Raw genomic sequence first — 23,818 nt, 5'->3', positions numbered from 1 at the left:
GAGCAATGCGACACCTGACCACCACGGTGCGGCCGCAGCTAACAATAGGAGATGCATTGTTACGGACCACTGGTCACTTGATTGAAAGAATAAGGTAAATTAAAAGACATACAGTTCTTCTCAGTATAAGAAAGAGAAACCAAGAGTAAACAAAAGGATGAAGTACAGGTTATACAGGGTCTGAGGACAGCCGCCAGCTCCACACCGCCGCGCTGTATTGACAATGTCGTGAATATTGTGGGTACGTACTGCAGCGCCGGGGGCAGGAGCTCCTCCGACCCCGCTTGGCCCAGCAGCCCCGCCCCGCACTACCCCGCCCCGCCCCGGCCTTGCAGGCGGGACGATGAGAATCTGACGTTTGCTGAAGCACAGTTTACTTTCCACATTTATTTGGCAGAAAACATTAAAATATTTGTTCACTAAAACGCGTCGTGCATTATGTATATGACAAAGTTTTCGAATAATCAACAAAGCTTTCATGTGACGTGAGGTTTATAGCAATCACACACACACACACACACACACACACACACACACACACACACACACACACACACACACACACACACACACTTATATAAGATGACGCTGAATGAAGTCCTTATGAATCAAGCGAGTTTAGTATCTTCCTAAAATCACCCTCCCCCACCCCTTTATTAGCCTGGCAGTAACCCCCACCCCCTCCCCCCCCCCACCATCACCCAACACACCACCCTTTCAGTCCCCCTCCCAATCATCATCATTATCTCTCATCTCCCACGCACGGCATCCCCTCCTCCTCCTCCTCCTCCATTCTGCCTCGACCGCCTTTTATCATTACGCTTCCCTCCCTTCACGCGTCTGTCTCCTCACCTCGCGGGCCACGACTAGTTGCTGTCACCGGGCAACATCCATCATCCTGCACAGTGTTCCTCGCTTCCTACACCCTCGATTTTCCCCGCAATCCCCCCTCTCTCCCTCTTCCTCCCCCGCTCTCTCCTTCTCAACCTCTGTTCCCCCCTCAGGTAGATAGGTGGACAAACACTCAATAGGCAAATATGAAGGCGAGTAACGAGAAGCAGCAACATGGGTAATGGTAGTGGCACCGTTTATTCACGTCCATGAAGACATATTGACACAGAAAGAGAGAGAGAGAGAGAGAGAGAGAGAGAGAGAGAGAGAGAGAGAGAGTATCTGATGCTTGTGATATGAGAGAATGAATGTATGAATACGTGTGTGTGTGTGTGTGTGTGTGTGTGTGTGTGTGTGTGTGTGTGCGGCAGGAAGGGTGGGTGCGTACCGTGGATGGTAATAACCTGAGGTGCACAAAACACTCACGCCGAGGGAGTTTTTATCAATGGAATGAGAGAGAGAGAGAGAGAGAGAGAGAGAGAGAGACGTGTTTTATCATATCTTTTCCTCTCTCACTTACTGTTGCCCCCCACACTCCACTCTATTTTTGTCTCCCTCTCCTCTCCGTTCTTTATCTCTCCCTCTCCTCTCCGTTCTTTATCTCTCCCTCTCCTCTCCGTTCTTTATCTCTCCCTCTCCTCTCCGTTCTTTATCTCTTATCTCCTCCTCTCTCTCTCGTCTTTTTTCTCTCCTCCTCTCCGTTCTTTATCTCTCCCTCTCCTCTCCGTTCTTTATCTCCCCCTCTCCTCTCCGTTCTTTATCTCCCCCTCCTCTCCGTTCTTTATCTCCCCCTCTCCTCTCCGTTCTTTATCTCTCCATTTTTGCCTCCCGTTTTCTTTTCTTTCATTTTGTGCCTATGTAATTTTCCGTCATGTTTTCCCTCATGGTGTGTAATCCTTCATTCGGGCGGCTTCATACAAACATGTTTTCTCTTTCCTCCTCCTTGTTACGTCGTTTCATCATTCCTTTTGTTTCGTAAGGGCTATTGTGTGTTTCTGCAATGGCTGTAAGATTGGTTTGCATACGTGTTTTCTCGTGTGTGTGTGTGTATGTGTGTGTGTGTGTGTGTGTGTGTAACAATGTAAAATATGTATGCTTGTTTTAAAATTCTGACTTTGAATTTTTGGGGGGTGATGAATCTGTGCGTGTGTGTGTGTGTGTGTGTGTGTGTGTGTGTGTGTGTGTGTGTGTGTGTGTGCTTTGCCTGTGTCGCCAAACCGTCCCCCTTTTTTTTCTTTATTCCATTGAAGGATCAGCTCCACCGCAGTGCTCCAAAGGTTACATGTGTGCGGCGTCAGGGGCAAACAGCGCGGAAAATGTGTTGTTATTTTAGTGGTCGTGTAGCGTGTGTATTTATAGGTTCTTCTGTTATGCAGCGGTGGACGCGAGCCTCGAAAATCTACGGCATTAGAACGTCTAGGTTGTGTGTGTGTGTGTGTGTGTGTGTGTGTGTGTGTGTGTGTGTGTGTGTGTGTGTGTGTGTGTGTGTGTGTGTGTGTTCATTGATTACACTGCCACACACTTCAGTAGTATAAATAATTCAAATAAGAAAAAAAAATAGAACACAATAAGCTTTACAGTAATCTGTCTGCTTTTAGTTAACCTCCGGTAATGACACGAGCTCGGTACTATAAGACACTTTCGCTTCTCTCATCAAGTATTGCTATAGGTCAAAGAGGGGATCAATCGGGTTCTAATGGGTGTTTCTTTAGGTTCACGCATAGTCTATGGTTCACGTTATAGAAGAAGGGTCAGACTACCACCGGGGTCATAAAACTACTCCTGGAAATGCCCCAAACTCCTAGGAAAGCCTTGTCAAATAGATGAACTTATGTGACGAAATGTTTAGTAATACAGCTCTGATGAGGTTGGTATTAGAAGACACTTTTGGTTCTCACATCACCTATTTCTAAAGGTCAAAGAGGGGGTCAGTCGGGTTCTAATGAGTGTTTCTTTAGGTTCATGGTACAGAAGAAGGGTCAAACTACCACCAGGGCCATAAAACTACCCCTGGAAATGCCCAATACTCCTACGAAAGCCTTGTCAAATATGTGTTCTTGGGTGGTTAAATGTCTTATTGAGGCTCGACGTGGAAGGACTGTTTACCCTCTCGTGGTGTGTCTCAGCCTCCGCCGTCACCATTAGAAGAGGTCCTGGTGCTCCGTTTGTCTCAGTGTTTGCCTCAGATCATCACTCACAGACACTCATTTTCCTTGACATCATTCCACCCCTTGCAGATTGCCTCTCTTGTCTATTACTTCCTTCTCCGCCTCTCCTCTCCTCTCCTCTCTTCTCCTCTCCTATCTCCTTTCCATATTTCTCTTTTCTTCTCATTTTCTCTCCTCAATCTTCATTTTTTCTTTTTTTCTCTACTCTGCCATTCTCCTTTCCTCTTTTGTCTTCCCTTCTTTTCTCTTCGCTTCCCCTTTTTTCTCTTCGTTTCTCTTTCATCTTCTCCTTCCCTTTTCTTACTCTCCTCCCTTCTCTAGTCTCCTTTCCTGTTCTCTCCTTTCCGCTGTTTCTTTCCTTCTCTACTCCTTCCCCATTCTCCTTTCTTTTCTCTTCCCTTCTTTCCCCTTCTTTACTCTCCTTTCCTATTATCTCTTTCCCTCTTTCCTCTTCCTTTCTTTTGTCTCTTCCCCTCTCGACTCTCTTACTCTCTGTTTTCCTCTTTCCTCTCCCTTTCCTTACTCTTCATTCTCTACTCTCATATTCTCTCTTTTCTTCTTTTTCTTCCCTTTTCCCTTCTTCACTCTCCTATGATCTGCTTTCCTCCAAATATTTACTTTTTTAGCCCTTCATTTCTCTTCTCTTCCTTTCCTTACTCTTCATTCTCTACTCTCATATTCTAATTTTCTTCTTTTTCTTCCCTTTTCCCTTCTTCACTCTCCTATAATCTCCTTTCCTCCAAATATTTCTTCTCTTAGCCCTTCATTTCTCTTCTCTTCCCATCTCTTGTCTTCTTTTCTCGTCTTTCTTTTCTCTCCTCAGCGCCTCACCTCAGCGCCTCACTCATTACTGACACTCACCCTGACTCACTTTGACCCAAGGCGGCTGACTAAGCTCTCGTGCCAAGTTGCGGAACAAGTTTCTTTTTTCTGGCTTTTTTTTCCCATACTTCACCTTGGGATTTGTATGGCAGCACCAGCGACTCGGGAGATGGATGAGCGGAGAGCGTCGGGAGAGTGCGTACCGGGGGGCGAAGAATGTGAGATTACTTACACACACACACACACACACACACACACACACACACACACACACACACACACACACGTCGATGGGACCACCAACGGTTTCATACAAAAACAAAAACAAAAAAAACAAAAAACAGACCCATCCCATCCCTTCATCTTCTCATTGAAACACACACACACACACACACACACACACACACACACACACACACACACACACACACACACACACACACTCTCTCTCTCTCTCTCTCTCTCTCTCTCTCTCTCTCTCTCTCTCTCTCTCTCTCTCTCTCTCTCTCTCTCTCTCTCTCTCTCTCTCTCTCTCTCTCTCTCTCTCTCTAAATATTTGCTAAAATGAAATATGATATTCTTTCGCTGTTCCTTAATCTTTGTTACTTTTTACTTCCCTCAATATTCTTGCCACTCGTTTTCAGTTATGGCATCAGTAGCTGTACATATAAATATAAACCTACGCGTAACCACTCCATCGTCTGCCCACATTGCTCAAGAGGGCTATACCAGGAAGACACGTAATTAATAAGTAATGAAGATAAATATATGGGGCGTTGCATCATGCTTAGCGTCTTGTTACGGCTTAAATACCACACAGCTTCCACGGCCAGTTAAACGGCCATAGATCACTCAATGTTTGCTCCCGGCGACGTGACTGTATCGTCATGCGAGACGGGGAATGAAGGAACATCCCATGCCCCTCCTCCTCCTCCCCAATACTTCACCACCGGCCTCCACACATGAGTCAGCGGCATGCGTGCGGCGGTGCCCCAGTCATTTCGTCGGCCTGGCTAACGGTGGGCAGCCAGTGAGTGTGTGTGTGATGTGAAGAGCGCCATTGACCCCGATTATGCCGATGTAACGACATTCCGCCGCAAACGCCGAGCCAACTCTGACACGAAAATAATATTCTCTTCCCTTCCCTTCCCTTCCCTTCGGTGACATACCGCGACGCCCCGCGACTCACCGCTCCGCCCGCCCCGAGCTACTTCCCGGCCCCTCACGGTGGGCAAGGTTATAGGCTGACATTTCTCATCTTGGTGTCAGATTTTTCTTTCATATGAAGCTGACTGACGAAATGCTAAAATGAAAATTCTTAATACTAGTACAACCCTTCTCTAAGAAACTGAAACAGCCTTCATTCTGCTGTATTTCCTCCTCCTTACAACTTGAACTCTCAACTCGGGAGGATAGAAAGACCTTAAATTATATACGATTTTTTTTAATTATATTTACTTAATAGGAGGAACAGGGTGTTGCAGAATATATATATCACTTGCCCCTTGGTCTGTCTCCCTTCCCATAAACAAACTATCAGTCAGTTTAGTTGCAAATCTGTCTAGTTATTTCCTTTTTGCAAAGGGTTTTCAATCTTAGAATTCTGAAATATTGAATAAATAATCCTGGACGTAAATGACTCTTCACCATTGAAAGCAGTGACGAAGGGAATATAATTGGAAATACTTGAATTATCAGGCTGACGAGGTTCAAAACAGTCCCTCAAAGGAAGAGCACTTGACCTAGTTGAAGCATATTTATCAAAAGTTGATACATAAGACTGTCCGTCCATCCTTACGGTGAAGGAGAGGCAATGATCTCCCCGCAGAGGGGTATATTATGACAAGTACTAAAGACATAATAATGACCGCAAGTTGTTTTATTGAAGTACTAAAGATATAAAAATGACCGTAAGTTGTTTTATTGATCTTGGGGTGTGGGGTGATTAAGTAACGAGGTATTGAAGGCCACAAAACTATCAGTACTCCAATCAGAGAGCTAAGATATTGAACACTGTAGCTTTAGTGTTACATAAAGCCTGTTGAGGGTAGCGTACGACAATAGTGATCAGAAAAAGAGGCTCATTAGTACAGGAATAGGCGGAATAACGAGTTTAAGTGTGGTTGACAGTACTGACATATAGGCGCTCTCTCTCTCTCTCTCTCTCTCTCTCTCTCTCTCTCTCTCTCTCTCTCTCTCTCTCTCTCTCTCTCTCTCTCTCTCTCTCTCTCTCTCTCTCTCTCTCTCTCTCTCTCTCTCTCTCTCTCTCTCTCTCTCTCTCTCCATAGACACACACACACACACACACACACACACACTTGGGTCTCATGGTTGCAGCACAGTAATACATAATGTTCCAGGGACACAATAATTCCCTTTGCTGCAGTGAGCCGGGCCCGGGGCTGCTTGTCGGCGTGGCTGTATAATTTGCCCTTTGTGAGGAAGCAGTATTTGTCCGTCCTACTCCAGGGAACATTTCTCTTGATTGAAAATGGTGAATGTCAGGAGAAATGATATACCGACGTGAACGAGCTCTGCCTGACGACGTGACAAGTGAACGCTAATGAACACGCACACACGCACTCACGCACTCACGCAACCATGTATTAGCTCTCCCTTACCTGTCTATTTTCATTCGCTCCTCTCCGATCCAGTTGTACAGATTGATTGCCTTTTCCTTCCATTTTTTTTTCTATCCGTTCTTTCCTCTCCTATCTATTTTGGCCAGTTTATTATTTTTTTTACGTTTCTTTCATTTTTTCTTTTTTTCACTCTTTTTTCTTTCTTGTCCTCCCGCCCTCCCTCACTTCTTCCATCCTATCGTCTCCCCCTGAATTCCTTCCTTCCTTCCCTCCCTTCCTTTCTTCCTTCCTTCCTTCCTTTCTTTCTTTCTTTCTTTCTTTCTTTCTTTCTTTCTTTCCTTCCTTCCTTCCTTCCTTCCTTCCTTCCTTCCTTTATTTATTCCTTCCTTCCTTCCTTTCTTTCTTTCTTTCTTTCTTTCTTTCTTCCCTCCCATCCATCCTCTCTCACTGCCTCCTTCCTTCCTTCCTTCCTTCCTTCCTTCCTTCCTTCCTCCTCTCTCCCTCCCTTCCTCCCTTATTTCCACTCATCCTTTCTTCCTTTCTTTATGCAGTCACTCATTCACGCCTCAACCATCCCCTTCCTCCCTCTGCATCCGCGCACCTCCTTATGTACCTCCGCCTCTTTCTCATCACCAAGGGTATAGAGAGAAAGGGAAGTGGGTCAGTGGAGGAGGTACTTGGGGCGGGGGGAGAGGGAAAGACATAGGAGTGTATAGCTGTTGTATGGTGTCGGTGCGTTGATTGTTCTGATGGAGTTACTGACCCGCCCTTCTCTCCTTCCACAGTACATCGGCACTCTGGACGTCCCGCGCCCCACCAGCCGCGTGGAGATTGTGGCCGCCATGAGACGAATCCGAGTGAGTAATGGTGGTGGTGGTGGTAGTAGTAGTACTGTAGTTAGTAGTAAAATGGTAGTGGTGATTGTAGGCTAGGGGTGGTAGTGGTGGTAGTAGTAGTAGTAATAGTAGTAGTAGTAGTAGTAGTAGTAGTAGTAGTAGTAGTAGTAGTGGCAGTAGGTTAGTAGTAGTGGTAGTAGTAGTAGTAGTAGTAGTAGTAGTAGTAGTAGTAGTAGTAGTAGTAGTAGTAGTAGTAGTAGTAGTAGTAGTAGTAGTAGTAGTAGTAGTGGTAGCAGTAGTAGTAGTAGTAGTAGTAGTAGTAGTAGTAGTGTAGTAAGTAATAAAAAGGTAGTGGTATTAGTAGGCTAGGAGTGGTGTTAGTAGTAGTAGTAGTAGTAGTACTGTAGTAAGTAGTAAAATGGTAGTGGTAATAGTAGGCTAGGGGTGGTGGTAGTAGTAGTAGTAGTAGTAGTAGTAGTAGTAGTGATGGTGGTGGGGTTGTTAATGTAGGTACAGAAAGGTAATATTCTGAAGACAGTCTGATCGTCAGTCTTTATTCAGCCAGTCATTCATTTCTGCGCCTCGCCGCAATGTCACAAAGCAGCATTTTTCTTTTTCTTACGTGAAGACTAACGGGCGTGATACAGCTTGGTCAACCTGCCCCTCACAAAGACCAGATATTATTCAGATTATGTTCGTCTTCAAGTTTTTGCAGTAACTTCACCCCTCTAGTTGATGTAATGGAACGCCTGATAACATAACCTGACCCCACCGGTTAATTAGCCTAAATCTTGCAAATGGTGTAACCTTGCCTCAGTAAGTGTAATTACCTTTCTCTTAATAAGGTAATACAACCCTCTCCAAATTACTAAAGGATTATTTTCGTTACCGTTGTGTTCATCAAGTAATAATTACGCAACATTAGTCGTGACTTTTCATTTAAAGGACACTAGTAAATGTTTCCTCGGTGTGGGCGAAGACAACTTTCTTTCTTCATGTAAAGGGAACGGCGGCTTCCTGTCCTTGTGTATAACGAGTAAGGCAGCATTATTATTATTATTATGAAGAGATGGAAACCTTTTTCTTCTACGACAAGAGGGAAGGGAAGCTTTCTTTATGTAAAAGGTTGCTTTCTTTTTTACTAGGAGGAGAGGGCAACTTTCTTTATTATTTTTTAAGGAAAGTTTACTTTCTTTTTCATTGTGGAGAAAACCAGTTTTTCTCCTAGGTTAAAACTTTTTATCATGTAGACTTTGGTGTATGTTTTCTTGCCAGTACCTGAGCTCAGCCTTACAGTGTAACTCTATAGCGGGCCGGGGATTACCCGGCTAAGTTTGGAGCAGTATCCTCGCCTTGTTTACTGTTGTGGCATTGTTTTTTGTTGAGATGTAAGTGATGTGTTTGTGTGGCCGCCGGTGTGCTTTGAGGAAACACCTGTTCTTGGGTAGTGAAACCTGGCGGGCGTTCACCCAAGAGGCGCCGGAGTGTGTGTGTGTGTGTGTGTGTGTGTGTGTGTGTGTGTGTGTGTGTGTGTGTGTGTGCGCGCGCGCGCGTATGTTAGAATGTTTGAAATAATTCAAGAAAATTAATAAAGTAAAATAACAAATGACATACGCAATAGAGCAGCAGTGGAAGTTGGTATTCAGTTACAATTCTCTTTGTCAGTGTAAAGCTTTCTGCTTTTATGGAGTCACATGACCGAGTTTTAAAGAGACGGCGCTTGTTTTCGGAATCGACGACTATAATACTAGTCTTAGCGGCTTAAAGTTGCACGGAAATATATCAGCTTTAAGACGTGCCTTTCATATATATTAAATACTGATAGACACACTACTGACATATTTTCTTTTATTTTGTGTGGAAGGGAGTTTATCCGTGAAACATTGTTATGTAGGGAAATGAAGAGTGGGGGGCGGAAGTTAGTTCCTATTTGAAGCCGCTACAGGAGGTAGGCTGGAAACGAAAAGATAAAACGTTACAACTCCTAAAGACAGAGTGAAAATGAGCCTTTCAATATTGAGAAATGAATAACCATCACGTGTTCATTCGGCAAAAAAAAAATCATGCCATTCTTTCCGTTCTGTGTAATAGTTAACGTAAAAAGGTTCATTGAATCATATTTTTTATGTAAAAGCCCAACCAAATAATTATCAGGTAACGAATATGAATTATGCGTGGCATTATCTGTGCTGACGGTTTATTATAAATACAGAAATCATTACTTTTAGAGAAAATTAATTCATTCGCCCAGCAACACCGTTATTTATAAAAGTATTCATTCACTGTTACCTCTTCAACTTTTTTCGTTCCCATTTATCTTTCGTCGCTCTCCTCCTCCTCCTCCTCCTCCTCCTCTTCCTTTTCCTCTTCCTTTTCTTCCTCCTCCCCTCCCCCCTCCTACTCGTTCTCCTTCCTCTGCAACAAGGCGCTAGCTTGGAGCATTAGCTTAGGCGAGAGTTTTGTGGAGGCATCTGTTGATATATTGCTTAATTAATATTCGTTCATGTTAACATTTTATTGGACATAAATGTTTACCAATACAGTAAGAAGACTATTCCTGTAAAATGGCGCATATGCAGTCTGGGAGGTGTTCTTAAGCATAGAAGGGCAGTTATTACACGTTAATATTTTTTCTTCATGCCGGCAGTCCATGGCGTGAGTAAGTTCTTGAATCTGAAAATGATAAAATGTATTTACATATTAAGAAGCCAAGTAATCTGCATTCAGGGAGGCGGTGGCCGAGTGGTCAGCGTGCGGGCGTGGTGAGCCCGTGGACCTAGGTTCGAGTCCCCCCGAAACACGCTGATTTTTCAAACCAGCCGAGTGGCGGCAGATTATCCACATGCTGTCCAGATCTTCAGTCAACCCTTGCTTCAACGACATGAGTGGCAACCTTGCAATTGTTGAAGGCAAGACTGACAACGTAACAGGTGGAGAGATAATTCTTATAACCTTTTGTCGAACACTAAGGAATACACTAACATCAGAGAGTAGTGAAAACGCTTGGAAAGGACTCTCTTTGCCCTGCTGTGGACTAATAACAGCTGATAATGATGATGTTGTATTTGCGTTAGTGTAATGATGAAAAGCGGGCAGCGTCTAGTGAGGGAACGTTGCGCCTCATCCCGTCCTCCTGGCCATGAGCAGCTTGCCGGTGTGGCCTCCGCTGTATAACCAGATGGAATGCCTCCCTCGCTGCCTATAAGTGTCCCGACGTGTCTGCGAGCCAGAGAGACCCACACTGCTGGGGTGGCGTGCCCGTAATTCTGGCGGGGTGGGGGGAGAGGATAGCATTAAAACACCACGTACTTGTGAAGGAAAGCGTTATATTCTGTCATATTTGTGTGAGTTGGAAATCGTATTAGAGTAAACACTGCCAAAATAACAACTCGAAATGCAAGGAAAATAAATTAAATCGATATAAAAAAAATAGAAGCAATAATTCGCTCCTGGGAAGTTTTAATTGTACGCACCTATGAAAATATGTTACATTCCCAGTTTCACATTTGAGGGAGGTGGAAATCATATCAGAGTAAGCAGTAACCACACAGAATGCAAGGAAAGTTATTTAATCGAAAAAAAATGGTGATTGGCTCTTTGGAAAGTTATCATACCAACCTTTTCCCCTGTCCTCCCCTTCTCTCCGCAGCCGAGCCCAACATTGCGTACAGAGTGGATGAATGTCTCGGCAGTGTGGTGCAGCGTGGCAGGTGTGGGGCTCAGGTATTAGTGTATTAATGAAGATCGGGACACGATTGAGGGGAAAGCATATTAAACTATCAGTCTGCATAATGTTTTCTGCCGCTATATATATACACAGTGGCGTCATATATATGGGGATATATATATATATATATATATATATATATATATATATATATATATATATATATATATATATATATATATATATACACACACACACAGTGGCGTCATGCTGGATGGGGGGGAGATTTCAGGGGTTGGTCGTCAGTGTACTGCAGACTTAACTTGGAATAACGCTAATACGAGGCGGGCTGTTGTAAAAGGCAGTTAATATGTGGCTTGCTTGTTTGTGTTTGTTTTGTTGTTGGAAAGAGGGGGGGGCAAATATTGTAGGCGTTCTGATGTTGTAAAGGGCAATTGATATATAGTTTGCTTGTTTATGTTTCTGTGGGCACTTTGATATCACCGCTTAACCCGGTAGCTGCGGGGATCATATTTTTTAAAGGCCCATCTAAGCGAGAAAAATGAGAAAAAATCATCACTCACGCAAACCATTTCATAATATATATCAACGCATTGGGATCAGTTTATGCATCATCTATTTTTGGGGGTTTATATCATGGCAAAAATTTGGCCCGTCGCTGGTACACGGTAAAGCCACACATTTGTCCCGTCGCTGCTGCCGGGATAAACTGTGAAGCTGAGAATGCCACGTAAACTCAAACACCAAATACGTTATCTTTCCACCGTCACGTCACGTTGGATATTTTTGGAGGCTCGTCTCCCTCCCGTCAGGAAGACACTACTGGTTCGCCTCGTCACGTGATAACTTCACCGTGCCAAACAAGCTTCATCAACAATAATGTGGCTGATTTGTCTTTTTTGACTTTTTTCAAGGCGTGGTTAGTTGATTTTTTGTGATTTTTTATATAACTTTTTACGACTGAGTTTGTATTATGTCTACTTAACTGTGAAAATACAATACTTCTAATTCTAATTTAATTAATAAATGCTAGGGCGACGTTTGAAGAGTCATTCCGTCACACAAAGCCAAGGAATCGGGCGCACGGTCATCTCTGTGGATAGTTGCGACGGAAGTCTATGAACGCGCCGAACAGCTTTAGTTAGTCCACACAAAGCAAAGAACCCTGTCACGTACGGGCAGCATCGTGTTTTTCAATCTTTTCTGTGTGGCAAATGAGATACATCAAGGCAAAACAAGTGTAAAATAAATAAAATACTCCCAACATTCTTAAAAATTAGCCAATGAGGACGCCGAAAAATGAATGAAGAAATATCTCGACACCCTTCTTGAAAGAGTTAAAGTCATAGGAAGGTGAAAATACAGTAAAGGAAGGCTGCTTCAGAGTGTAACAGTAAAAAAGATATGGAAGAATGTAGATATTAATTAAGTTGACGTCCCATCTGAGTATTCACGCGCCCCAGTCAAATTTGTTTCGAAGTTACTCGTCGCATTAAGTTTCACAAGTCACCTGAAGTTTCTCGCTTCGCAGTAAGTTTCTCGTGTCACATTAAGTTTCACAAGTCACCTGAAGTTTCTCGTGTCCCAGTAAGTTTCACAAGTCACCTGAAGTTTCTCGTGTCCCAGTAAGTTTCACAAGTCACCTGAAGTTTCTCGTGTCACATTAAGTTTCACAAGTCACCTGAAGTTTCTCGTGTCCCAGTAAGTTTCACAAGTCACCTGAAGTTTCTCGTGTCCCAGTAAGTTTCACAAGTCACCTGAAGTTCCTCGTAAGTTTCACAAGTCACCTGAAGTTTCTCGTGTCCCAGTAAGTTTCACAAGTCACCTGAAGTTCCTCGTAAGTTTCACAAGTCACCTGTAGTTTCTTTCTTACATTCCAGTAAATTGCATAAGTCACCTGGAGTTCCTCGTGGCCCAGTATATTGCACAAATCATCTTACTTTCAACCGTCCCAGTAAAAAGCTGGCCGTCGCCTCAATTGTTTTTTTCGTTTCCTCGTGCGTTACACAAGTCACCTGGATTCCCTCGCCCCCCAGCACGTCACAAGTCACCTGTGTTCACCTGGCCCCCGTGTGCGAGCCTCCCAGTGACGTCACGCACCTTAGTCGCCAACACAAGTATTTTTAAGCTCCTTCAGGTGGCCGGGGGAGAAAAAGTGGAGCGTTTGGGTTTATTCTTATTTATATGGTCCCAGATGCCAACGGTGGTGTCTTTTGTTTTCCGTCGTGTGTCAGAACGCTGCCACCACACCGCCGGGGCCCCGCTCTCGCGCCAGCCCCTATAATCCCCCCTCCCCCCACCACCCTGCCTCTCCACCGCGCCCGTTAATCCCTTCGTCCTCCTCCATGCATCCCTTTAAATATGACCTTCACTACATGATGACACACACACACACACACACACACACACACACACACACACACACACACACGAGCGCACTCACACCTTATCCCCCTCAAGGTCAGCGCTCACTCACTGCGGTACCCGACGAAACTTCTATAACCAGTAAGTGACGTCATTATGCAGTAGTACCGACCCCCGAAGAAGAGGAGGAGGATTCGCCGCCTCCTCACATTACCTCTCACAACAACAGCAATAAACTGGGAAGGGCCGCGGCAGCTGAGGAGCGAAAATGTGTGCGTCTCTGGCTGTCGGGTTGTCGCTGAGGACGAGCTGGCGATGTTGTTGTTGATGTTTTAATGCTATCGGGACATGCTCTGAAAGATGTGACGAGTTGGGGCGAAGAAAGGGAAGAAAAGAAAAAAAAAAGGCGAAGAAAAGGAGGTGGTGAAGATGAAGGTTGTTCTTTTAGTTCTTTCTTTATGATGACAATGGCGTTGGCTCGTTGTAGTTGATGGGGCAGATGGCGATGCTGATGATGATTATGATGGTGATGATGATGGTGGTGGAGGTGTGTTGTGTGGGGTTTTGAAGCGGCGATGACGATGATGGTGACGGTGATGGTGGTGCCGGCTCAGTGACAGAGGCAACAAGTGTGGTCGTTGGGGATAAACGGTGCAAATACTCGGCCGGGGAGACGCGGAAACCTTAACCGGAGATGAAAGGAAGAGTTAAGAAATATTTCGTCAACATCAGCAGCCTTGACGGAGCGACGAGACACAACGGAGAATGGAAACTGCACCACATAATGAAATAAAAACAAACAAATAAATAAACCTGAAAAGCAGATGGTTGTAACTCTGGGATGAACGTTAAGTAATTTTCTCTTCGCAAAGTTATTACTGAGCACGGACATGGCGACCTCCCCCTCGAGATAGACATAGATAGCTAGGTAGATAGATAGATAGATAACTTTTTTTTTTACAACAAAGGAGACAGCTCAAGGGCACAAAAAAGGAAACAATAATAAAAAAAAGCCGGTACTCGCTGCTCCTAAAAAGAATCCAAAGAGGTGGCCGAAAGAGAGGTCAATTTCGGGAGGATAGGTGTCCAGATACATAGATATAAAGAAATATAAGATAGATAACTAGATAGATAGGTGGATGGATGGATGGATACACACATAGGTAGATGGATACATAGAAATAGATAAATATAGGTATAGATATATAGATAACAAGAACAATAATAGAAAACTTCGTCGACATATAGATAAATAAAAAAATAGATACAAGATATATAGATAGATAGTCAGGGAGAAAACTAGATAGATAGGTAGATAGATTGAATAGTAGATAGATAACCCAATCGATATATAGATAGATAGAAAAAAGATAGATACGAGAGATAAGAAGAAAAAAATAAATTAAATGTGTTGACCAGAGTCGTTTGTCTCCCCGCCCTGCCGCCCTCACCTCCTTCACCTGCCTCCATTACCTTGATTACTCCGGCCGCGCCTCGGGCTCACCTTTCCCCTCCCCGCGGCCAGGCAAGCAGAATTAGAGAAAGGACTCGTGCGCTTCGGATCTGAACGAACATTGTGAGCGAGTGTCTGTCTGTTTGTGTGTCTGTCTGTATTATGTGGTCTGTCTGTTTTCCTGTTTTTTTTTCTTTTTATTTTGCTATTTTGTATCTTTAAATTTTAGATGTTCTTTTTTTTCTTCTTCTTTTCTGGAAGTAGCGTGCGTCTGTCTGTATTATGTGGTCTGTCCGTTTTCCCGTTTTTTTTTCTCTTTATTTTGCTATTTTGTATCTTTAAATTTTAGATCTGTTTTTTTTTTCTTTCTTTTTTTCTGGAAGTAGCGTGCGTCTGTCTGTATTTTGTGGTCTGTCCGTTTTCCTTTTTTTTCTCTATTTTTTTTATTTTGCTATTTTGTATCTGTTTAAATTTTACATCAGGCTTTTTCTCTTTTCTGGAAGTAGCTAGACACTTTTTTTTATGTGTTTATTCTTATTCACTGACCACGTTGTTTTGAATCGTTTTATTTGCTATTTGGTTGCGTCTCTCTGAAAATCACGAGCAGAGCCGTTCAGTATCTGGTTCAAGTCCCTAGAACTTTATAGAAATGGATAGCATTGATAACACTGCCTTTGAACCTAAAATAATAAGAAAGAAAAATAGTACGAGGAACGACAGTACGCTACTTAAAAAAAAAAAATATTACGATGGAGAAGGTATGTTGAAAATATGAAAAATAACGGTACGCCAGTTAAAAAAAATATTCCGACCAAGAGCGGGGTACTCCAGTTAACCCGTCCGCTGCGACAGGCCCGGATTTGGCTTTCAATGGTAGCCTGGTAACATATAGTCCCAGGTCTTTCTCTGCCTCTGTGGTGGATAGTGGAGAGTTTCCCATGTGGTATTGGTATGCTGGATTTCCCCTCCTAAGGTGCATGACTTTACATTTTTACTTCATTGAATTGTAGCAGCCACTTTTTGTTCCATTCCTGTAGCTTGGTGATGTCTTCTTGTAGGAAATCCGCATCCAAGGGGTTAAAAGGAAAATACTTTACGTGGGGGAAAAGGTTACGTGATGTCGAGGTCTGGGAGAATCACCCATCAGAAGCGTAGACAAAAACACGAACTCAAATTTAAAGAAAAAAGCAAAAAAATCATTTCTAGTCAACAGTCATGATCGAGACTGACGCTCATTTCCATTGTTACGTTCGTGTGAGCTATTAGTCTACTAGAGTTGTTTAATCGGTTGTGGCATACGATTTAGTGCAGAACCTTTCTCCTCTAAGGTAGTGACATACTTAATTAAAAGCGCAGAACGTTTTTCCCCTGGTAATTTTCATATTTGGTGCTCAATCAGGTGGATTATTCGAAATTTTCCTCGCAACACTGCTTTGGGTATTCTGTTTATCTATTATTATGTATTCTATCTATCTATCTATCTACCTACCTATCTAGTTTTCTCCCTGACTATCTATCTATATATCTTGTATCTATCTTTTTATTTATCTATATGTCGACGTAGTTTTCTATTACTGTTCTTGTTACCTCTATATCTATACCTATATTTATCTATTTCTACGTGTCCATCTACCTATGTCTTGTTTTTTTTTGTGTGTGTTTTTTTCCATAAGCGCTAAACACCAACAGAATAGATCAGTTTACTATTAAAAAAAAGTAGTGTTATTCCCGCTGTTCTTTTCATATGCTTGAGTCATTCCTACTTCACCTGCTCCATCTTCTCGCTTTCCTCTTCCATCTTTTTTTTCATCCTCACACTTCTCCTCGTTATCTTCCTCCTCCTCCTCCTCCTCCTCGTTATCTTTCTCCTCCTCCTCCTCCTCCTCCTCCTCCTCCTCCTCCTCCTCGTTATCTTTCTCCTCCTCCTCCTCCTCCTCCTCCTCCTCCTCCTCCTCCTCGTTATCTTTCTCCTCCTCCTCCTCCTCCTCCTCGTTATCTTTCTCCTCCTCCTCCTCCTCGTTATCTTTCTCCTCCTCCTCCTCCTTCTCCTCCTTTCCAACTCCTCATTCTCGTCATCATAAATCATCACCCACATTTTTTTTTTTATCAGCGATGTAGGAAAGTATTTCTCACCCGTCGCCTACGTTCCCATAAATTTGCGTTCCTCGTGTGTGTGTGTGTGTGTGTGTGTGTGTTTCACTGTTATCCTCTTGTCACCTCTTCCTACCTCTTACCGCTAACCCCCTTCCATTACTTCCCACCTCCCCTTCGTCCTCCACCCCCTTCCCCTCCTCCCCCTCGTCCTCCACCCCCTTCCCCTCCTCCCCCTCGTCCTCCACCCCCTTCCCCTCCTCCCCCTCGTCCCCCACCCCCTTCCCCTCCTCCCCCTCGTCCTCCACCCCCTTCCCCTCCTCCCCCTCGTCCTCCTAGTGTGTAATACGGATGTTTTTCTCCCCCGCAGTATGAGTTCAAGGCCAAAGGGATCAAGAAGAAAAAAGTCAACTTCGAGGTGTCCACCGAGGGAGTGAGGGTGTCGCTCAGGAAGAAAAAGGTGAGAGAGAGAGAGAGAGAGAGAGAGAGAGAGAGAGAGAGAGAGAGAGAGAGAGAGAGAGAGAGAGAGAGACTGACTGACTGACTGACTGACTGACTGCGAACGTGCGTGCGTGTGATAGAGAGTCAGGTTAATAAGTTCAAGGCATATAATTTGATAACTGTGCAGGCTTTCTTTTTAACTGCATGGTTCGGAAACGGTAAAGTAAAGTATTTCAGAGCAACTTGAAAGCATAACCAATAAATACCTTGCTTAAATATTTGCAGGAGCAAGTTACTGAATTTGAATGACAATATCTAACAAACACTATTTTGTTTTCTGATTTCTAAGTAAGCTAAATCCCGTTCCTATGGGGAGGCGGTGGCTGAGTGGTCAGCTTGCTGGCGCGGTGTCCCGGAGGGCCTGGGTTCAAGTCACGCCGCTGCAAGCTGACAATAATAATTTTCAGTCCTCGCCGAGTGGCCTAAAACTACCCACATGCTGTCCTGAAGACCACCCACCAACCCGGATTTTAGCGAAACTCTCAAGAGGATCAAGTGTAGCCCTGTAGGGCAGCATGAGCCAAGCAATAATGGCGCCACTATAAAACACTTGCCTGCGCCACTAACGGGCTGGGACTGACCAACAGAGCCCGTCTCAGGCGGGGTTCCCACTATTCCGTTTTCACGGATCCGTCGACCGTCAGTGACGTCATCGGAGGGCGGGGGGGGCCCCGAGAGCCGTCCAGAGATGAACTCAAGTTAACTTTCGGATCCGGGGTTGGGGTGGTGGTGCCAGTCCAGTGATGTTGAATATTGTACATATCATGAAAATATGAAATCGAAGTACTTAGCTACAAAATAACATATACAAGAAGTCGTTGTGGTTAATGCTGTCCATATGTTTGTCAACAAATGATGAGCGATGGACTGACGGAGTGGATCAACCGTGCCGAGCGGCCGCTGTTTCGCTGACGTCCATTCCGTTTTGACGGATCCGTCGACGTTAATGGCGTCAAAATGGCGTCAGCGAAACAGCGGCCGCTCGGCACGGATGATCCACTCCGTCAGTCCATCGCTCATCATTTGTTGACAAACATATGGACAGCATTAACCACAACGACTTCTTGTATATGTTATTTTGTAGCTAAGTACTTCTGTTTCATATTTTCATGATATGTAGAATATTCAACATCACTGGACTGGCACCACCACCCCAACCCCGGATCCGAAAGTTAACTTGAGTTCATCTCTGGACGGGCTCCGCGCGGGGCCCCGGGCTCCGTTGATGACGTCACTGACGGTCGACGGATCCGTGAAAACGGAATAGTGGGAACCCCGCCTTAGAAAGCCTCCCGGCGCTATAGGCCAAACTTTAAAAAAATAATAATAATAAAATCATGTATTTATCCTTTGCTTATGATGAGAGACAGTACGGATTCCTAAATTATATCCTTAATTGAAAAGAAAAAATAGAATCCATTTAATAAACACCATAGTATGATGTCTCCTGTTATGCCCAGAGAACAAAAACTGGTGATATTGTTTGTTTCAGTGCCAGGCAGTTGATAGGTTTATGAATGAAAGCTGAGACATAGTTTCCTTCCTTCACCATCCATGTCTCTTCCCTTCACCGTCCCTGCTGCCCTTTATCACCCTGTCTGGCTTCTCACTCTCTTTACCGCCCCTTAGTTAGGCGCCATCCCTCTCTGTCTTCTCACTCTCTTTACCGTCCCTTTGTTGTTCATCATTACCTGTCTACTCACTCTCTTTACAGTCCCTTTGTTATCCACCATCTCTTGCGTCTTCCTATTCCGTTCATTTCCCATCCGTGATGCAATGGTCAGCGTGCCTGGCTACTACTCCGCGGGCCCGGGTTCGAATCCCGGCCTAGGCAGTTGGCTTTCAGCTCACCCAGCTGTTCATGCTTCCTTTCGGGCTGGTTGATAGATGGGTACTTGTGAACCTGGAGAAGGTAAACTGTGGCAACCCAGATGTCACACCGGCCCTGTGTCCCGGGGCAATGGGCTGTTACCCACCACAGGCTCAAAGGTCAATGCAACGGAGATGAACACCGCGGCCACGCGCTGCTGCAGCGTGTGCCCCAAACTTTACCTACACCCTCATCCACGTATGTCCACTGTCCTTTTACCAGTCATCAACCGGTCGAACTCTTTTCATTCTACCCTTTAACTTTCACAATCCCTCCGGCCTTCCTTTCCTTTAACGCTCCCTTTGCCACTCATTATCCTCCGTGTTTCCTCTCCCTTAAGGGGCTATTACACTGGGCAAAATTTCCGTGGATCTTCAGTCAAACCACGATTTCCGCTAGCGTGGTTCTCATTTGTTTCTTGTTATTGCTGCTGCTGATGATGGTGAGTAATACCGTCGTCCTTTGGTGAAATCTACCATAGCTTTGAAAGATCATGACACGCCAGAAAACCACGGAAATATGAGAACCACGCCATCGGAAATCGTGGTTTGACTGAAGATCCACGGAAAATTTGCCCAGTGTAATAGCTCCTTAAGTCGTCCCTATTGCCCTTCCTCACCCCGCCTCCCTTCCCTCCCCTCACCCTTGCCAGTCACTATTCCTCGTGCATGCTTCCCCTCCATCATCCTCATTGCCCCTTCTCACCCCTCCTCCCTTCTCTCCCCGCGCAGAAACAAGCTCACCTAGACGAGAACAAGCTCCTCGTCATGAGTCACCCCATCTACAGAATCTTCTACGTGTCGCATGACTCCCAGGATCTCAAGATATTTTCGTACATCGCCCGTGACGCTGCCTCCAACGTCTTCAGGTGTAACGTCTTCAAGGCCACCAAGAAGGTAAGTCGCCCTAACACCCTCTTTGTACCCTGCCATGGCGGAGAGGTCTTCAGTCGTCTCCCAACCAAGTGTTTTCTGTGCTGCTTAAGTATGAGTCTCTTAAGTGCTAAGGTATTCTGGGACCTCACCTGAAATGGCGTTGTAGAATGAGAATATAGTAAGACCTTTTTAATTCGTGAATCCTGTGTTTTCCGTGGAGGGTAATTATATTCTCTAAGTGCTATTGTACTCTATGAGCTTAGCTGAATGTCGTTTTACATAAGGTTTAGTCTAATGCATTTGAAACGAGGTCGATGGGGAATAGCTACATTTTTTGGTTCATGTTATGTTTGTGTCGTTTAGTCATAGGATTCTACGATTTGTCCCTTGAGTGTTTTATTTGTCTTAGTTGTTGCAGTGTAATTGTTGTAATATTTCGTGTGGTTTTATTATATTTATTCGAACACATTAAACGGAGAAGCCTGGTATCTATAGGAGGAGTGCTTAGCAGACTTGTTTTTATTTTCATATATTTTTGCCCTTGAGCTGCTTCCTGTGCTGTAAAAAAAATAAATAAATAAATAAATCTGTGACCACAATGATACAAACTTAGTCATGGGCTTGAGGCGACGCTCTCCACACACACACACACAAACGCGCGCGCCACTCTCAAAGAGGTAACCTAAGCGTCCCCGGAGCCTCCCCCGCCCTGGCAAGTCACACAATCCTCCCCTGTCAGCCAGCGATCTCCCGGGGACAGGCGTGTCATAGGCGCCATAAATATATATTGGCAAGACGAGAGAGGCGAACAAGTGAGGCAGTAAGAACGTGATGGGGGCTGTTCTTAGCACACACTCAGAGAAAGGCTCATGTGGCTGTATGTTTCGCTTTACATGTTTACTCCCTAGCTCAGTATCCCTTAACTACTTAATGTATTGTGTTTTTGTGTGTATAACGTGAGGGTGGGGTTTAATTCCCCAGTCCGTTTTTTTATTAATTTTTAGGTACGTTCTGCCTATGGCCTGACTCCGTATCTCTTAGGAACTCAATGTATTACTTATGTTTTCTGTACGTATAACGGGAGGGTCTGGTATAATGTCCTAGTCAATTGTTTTTCTTGGTACTTTATGTTCGTGTAAAAAAAACTGGACTATCTGTCAGAACTAGCGCCTCCCACCCACCCCGGCCCCCTCTCGCTCCCCTTCAAGTGATGTGTCTTCCCTCCCTGCGCTTCCCTTCCTGGCGTCTGGCGCGGCGTGAATAAATTCTGAGGTGGTGGCGAGGGTGTTTTATGCCGACTCCCGTGGCGTCGCTCACCGCGCCAGGTAAAGAAGTGAGGAGTAAATGCGTTTCGTTTGCAAGATAAGTGAAGCTCCATTTGCCGCCATGAGTCGCTTGTGGGAAACCTGACAGCCTGGCGAGCGTGTCATCATATCTCGCGTGTACGTCATCATACCTCGCCGAGCCTGAGAGGAAGCACTTCGGGTTAGGGGAGGAATTTATGCGTTTTGCAGGGGGTGGGGGGTAGTTGGAGGAGGAGGAGGAGGAGGAGGAAGAGAGGTAGAAGAAAAAGAAGAAGGAGAATGAAGAGGAGGAGGAGGAGGAAAAAAGGAGGAAAGAAAAAGAGAAGAGTAAGAAGTAAAGAAGAAGAAAAGGAAGAAGAAGCAGAAGACGATGAAAAAGAAGAGGAGGAGGAGAAGCCCGCGCCCACTCGCCTTGAAACGTCATGAATTATTGAGTGATGGTGTTGAGGCGCTCGCGAAGTGACGTTCTGCACCAAGTATTGTTTCGACACGCAAATCCCGGAGCACAAAAACCCGTCCTCCGCGCTGTTTGCACACACACACACACACACACACACACACACACACACACACACACACACACACACACACACACACGCCAAAACTATTCAGAAATTTAAAGCTTAGAATGATAAACTGAGATTTGGAGACGGGACCCCACGAGTGCTTCCTGTATATCACAACTAAGTAAATACAACTAGGAACATACGTACACACACACTTTCTCTCTCTCTCTCTCTCTCTCTCTCTCTCTCTCTCTCTCTCTCTCTCTCTCATTTAATTCCTTGCCTCGTCGCCTTCAACTGGGCAGGAAAGGCGGGAGGGACGGACGGCGGGAGGTGGGTGGAAAGTGGGCTAAGGGATGCTAAAGAGGAATTTTTAAAGGTGACCTGCCTGCTGCGTCGCCTTCTGTTATGCTGGCGATGGCTGTGTCGTTATCTGGTGGCGGGGGGAGCAGGGGCGGGCCGGGGGAGCAGGGGGGGGCCGGGGGAGAAGTGGCGGGCCGGGGGAGCAGGGGCGGGCCGGGGGAGAAGTGACGGGCCGGGGGAGCAAGGGCGGGCCGGAGGAGCAGGGGAGGGCCGGGGGAGATGTGGCGGGCCGGGGGAGCAGGGGCGGGCCGGGGGAGCAGGGTATTAGGTCCTCCTTTCTTAATTTTTTTGCCATAAATCGACTCTGAAGCCACATAGGGGGGGGGGGGTGATTTGCTAGTTTTTTCTTCCGCGCAAATTTTATACTTCATGGAGGGGAAGGAGGCGTTCATTTATTATTAGATCAGTTACTCAATAATCACGCATCTCATTAGTTGTGAGTTACGGGTTTCTGCTTCGGTAGGGGAATAAACTGTTGGGTTAGTTCATGTTCACGCTTAGGTTTATGTTGTCAGCTTGGGTCAGACTTAAGTGAACAGACTATAGTTACCTGGATCAAGGGCACAAGGGGTAATGTGATGGAGATGAACACCGAGGCCACGCGCAGCTATAACGTATGCCCCCAGCTTACCCGCTCGCCCCCTCCCCATACACACACACACACACACACACACACACACACACACATACACTTATCGTAACATTACTTCTCGCCTTGTGCTGCCACCCTCGCGTCCCTCACACACATATCGTACATAACTTCTCGCCCCCCCCCTCCCCCCCCTCCTACCCCCGCCATCATCGCGTCCCTTCACACGTATCGTAACATTACTCCTCGCCCTGCCCCGTCACCCTCCCGTCACATTTTATATATCTGTTTGCCTAAGTAGTTTATTGGGGCCAGGAAAAGTTACTCAATTAATTAAAAGTATCTGGATGGAGTGATATGCTCGCCCCAGCGCCCCCCTCCTGAGCCTCCCCCTCCACTTGTTACCCCCTCCCCCCTCCCCGTCCCTTCTATATTTCATTCATGGGGGAGTAATCAGGATGGAGTGATAGGATCGCCCTCACCAGTCATCACGGCGCCGCATAACTCCTGGCCCTACCTCGCCCTGCCCCTTGCCCCCGCCACGCCCTGGGAGGAGGGAAGGCACTGATCAAGGCGTCCAGCGTGAGTGCTAAATGGCCCTCGCCCTCACACCTGACGGCCCGCGTGCCACATTAATAATGCTCACCTTTAATTACCTGTTGATGAAGGCGGCCCACCCAGGGACGAGGGACGGGACAGGCAAGGGAGGGGGGGGAGGGGGGGGGGAACGGGGGAGATCGTGTGTGTGTGTGTGTGTGTGTGTGTGTGTGTGTGTGTGTGTGTGTGTGTGTGTGTGTGTGTCGCCGATGAGTGGGAAACAATAGACGAAACTCAATTTATGAATCTTCTTATTATTCTTATCATCATCTTCATCATCAGTATCATTACTATTGTTCTTATTCATCAGTCCACTGG

At 45.4% G+C, this 23,818-nt stretch overlaps 1 protein-coding gene across 1 annotated transcript in view; it reads left to right on the top strand.

Moving 5' to 3' along the window:
- The first annotated feature begins 7,250 nt into the window (after positions 1-7,250).
- The window catches only part of LOC127003724 (carboxyl-terminal PDZ ligand of neuronal nitric oxide synthase protein-like), a 67,079-nt gene continuing 50,511 nt past the window's right edge, over positions 7,251-23,818 (top strand). Inside the window, exons 1-3 of the mRNA XM_050870683.1 lie at positions 7,251-7,320; positions 17,266-17,355; positions 19,998-20,162. Coding sequence (XP_050726640.1) covers positions 7,306-7,320; positions 17,266-17,355; positions 19,998-20,162 — 270 coding nt within the window. The 5' untranslated portion in view covers positions 7,251-7,305. The remainder of the gene's footprint in view (positions 7,321-17,265; positions 17,356-19,997; positions 20,163-23,818) is intronic.

The sequence above is a fragment of the Eriocheir sinensis genome, chromosome 26 (assembly GCF_024679095.1).
Source record: "Eriocheir sinensis breed Jianghai 21 chromosome 26, ASM2467909v1, whole genome shotgun sequence".
Lineage (NCBI taxonomy): Eukaryota > Metazoa > Arthropoda > Malacostraca > Decapoda > Varunidae > Eriocheir > Eriocheir sinensis.
Note: the sequence above shows the minus strand (reverse complement) of the source record. Positions and strands in the feature narration are given on the sequence as shown.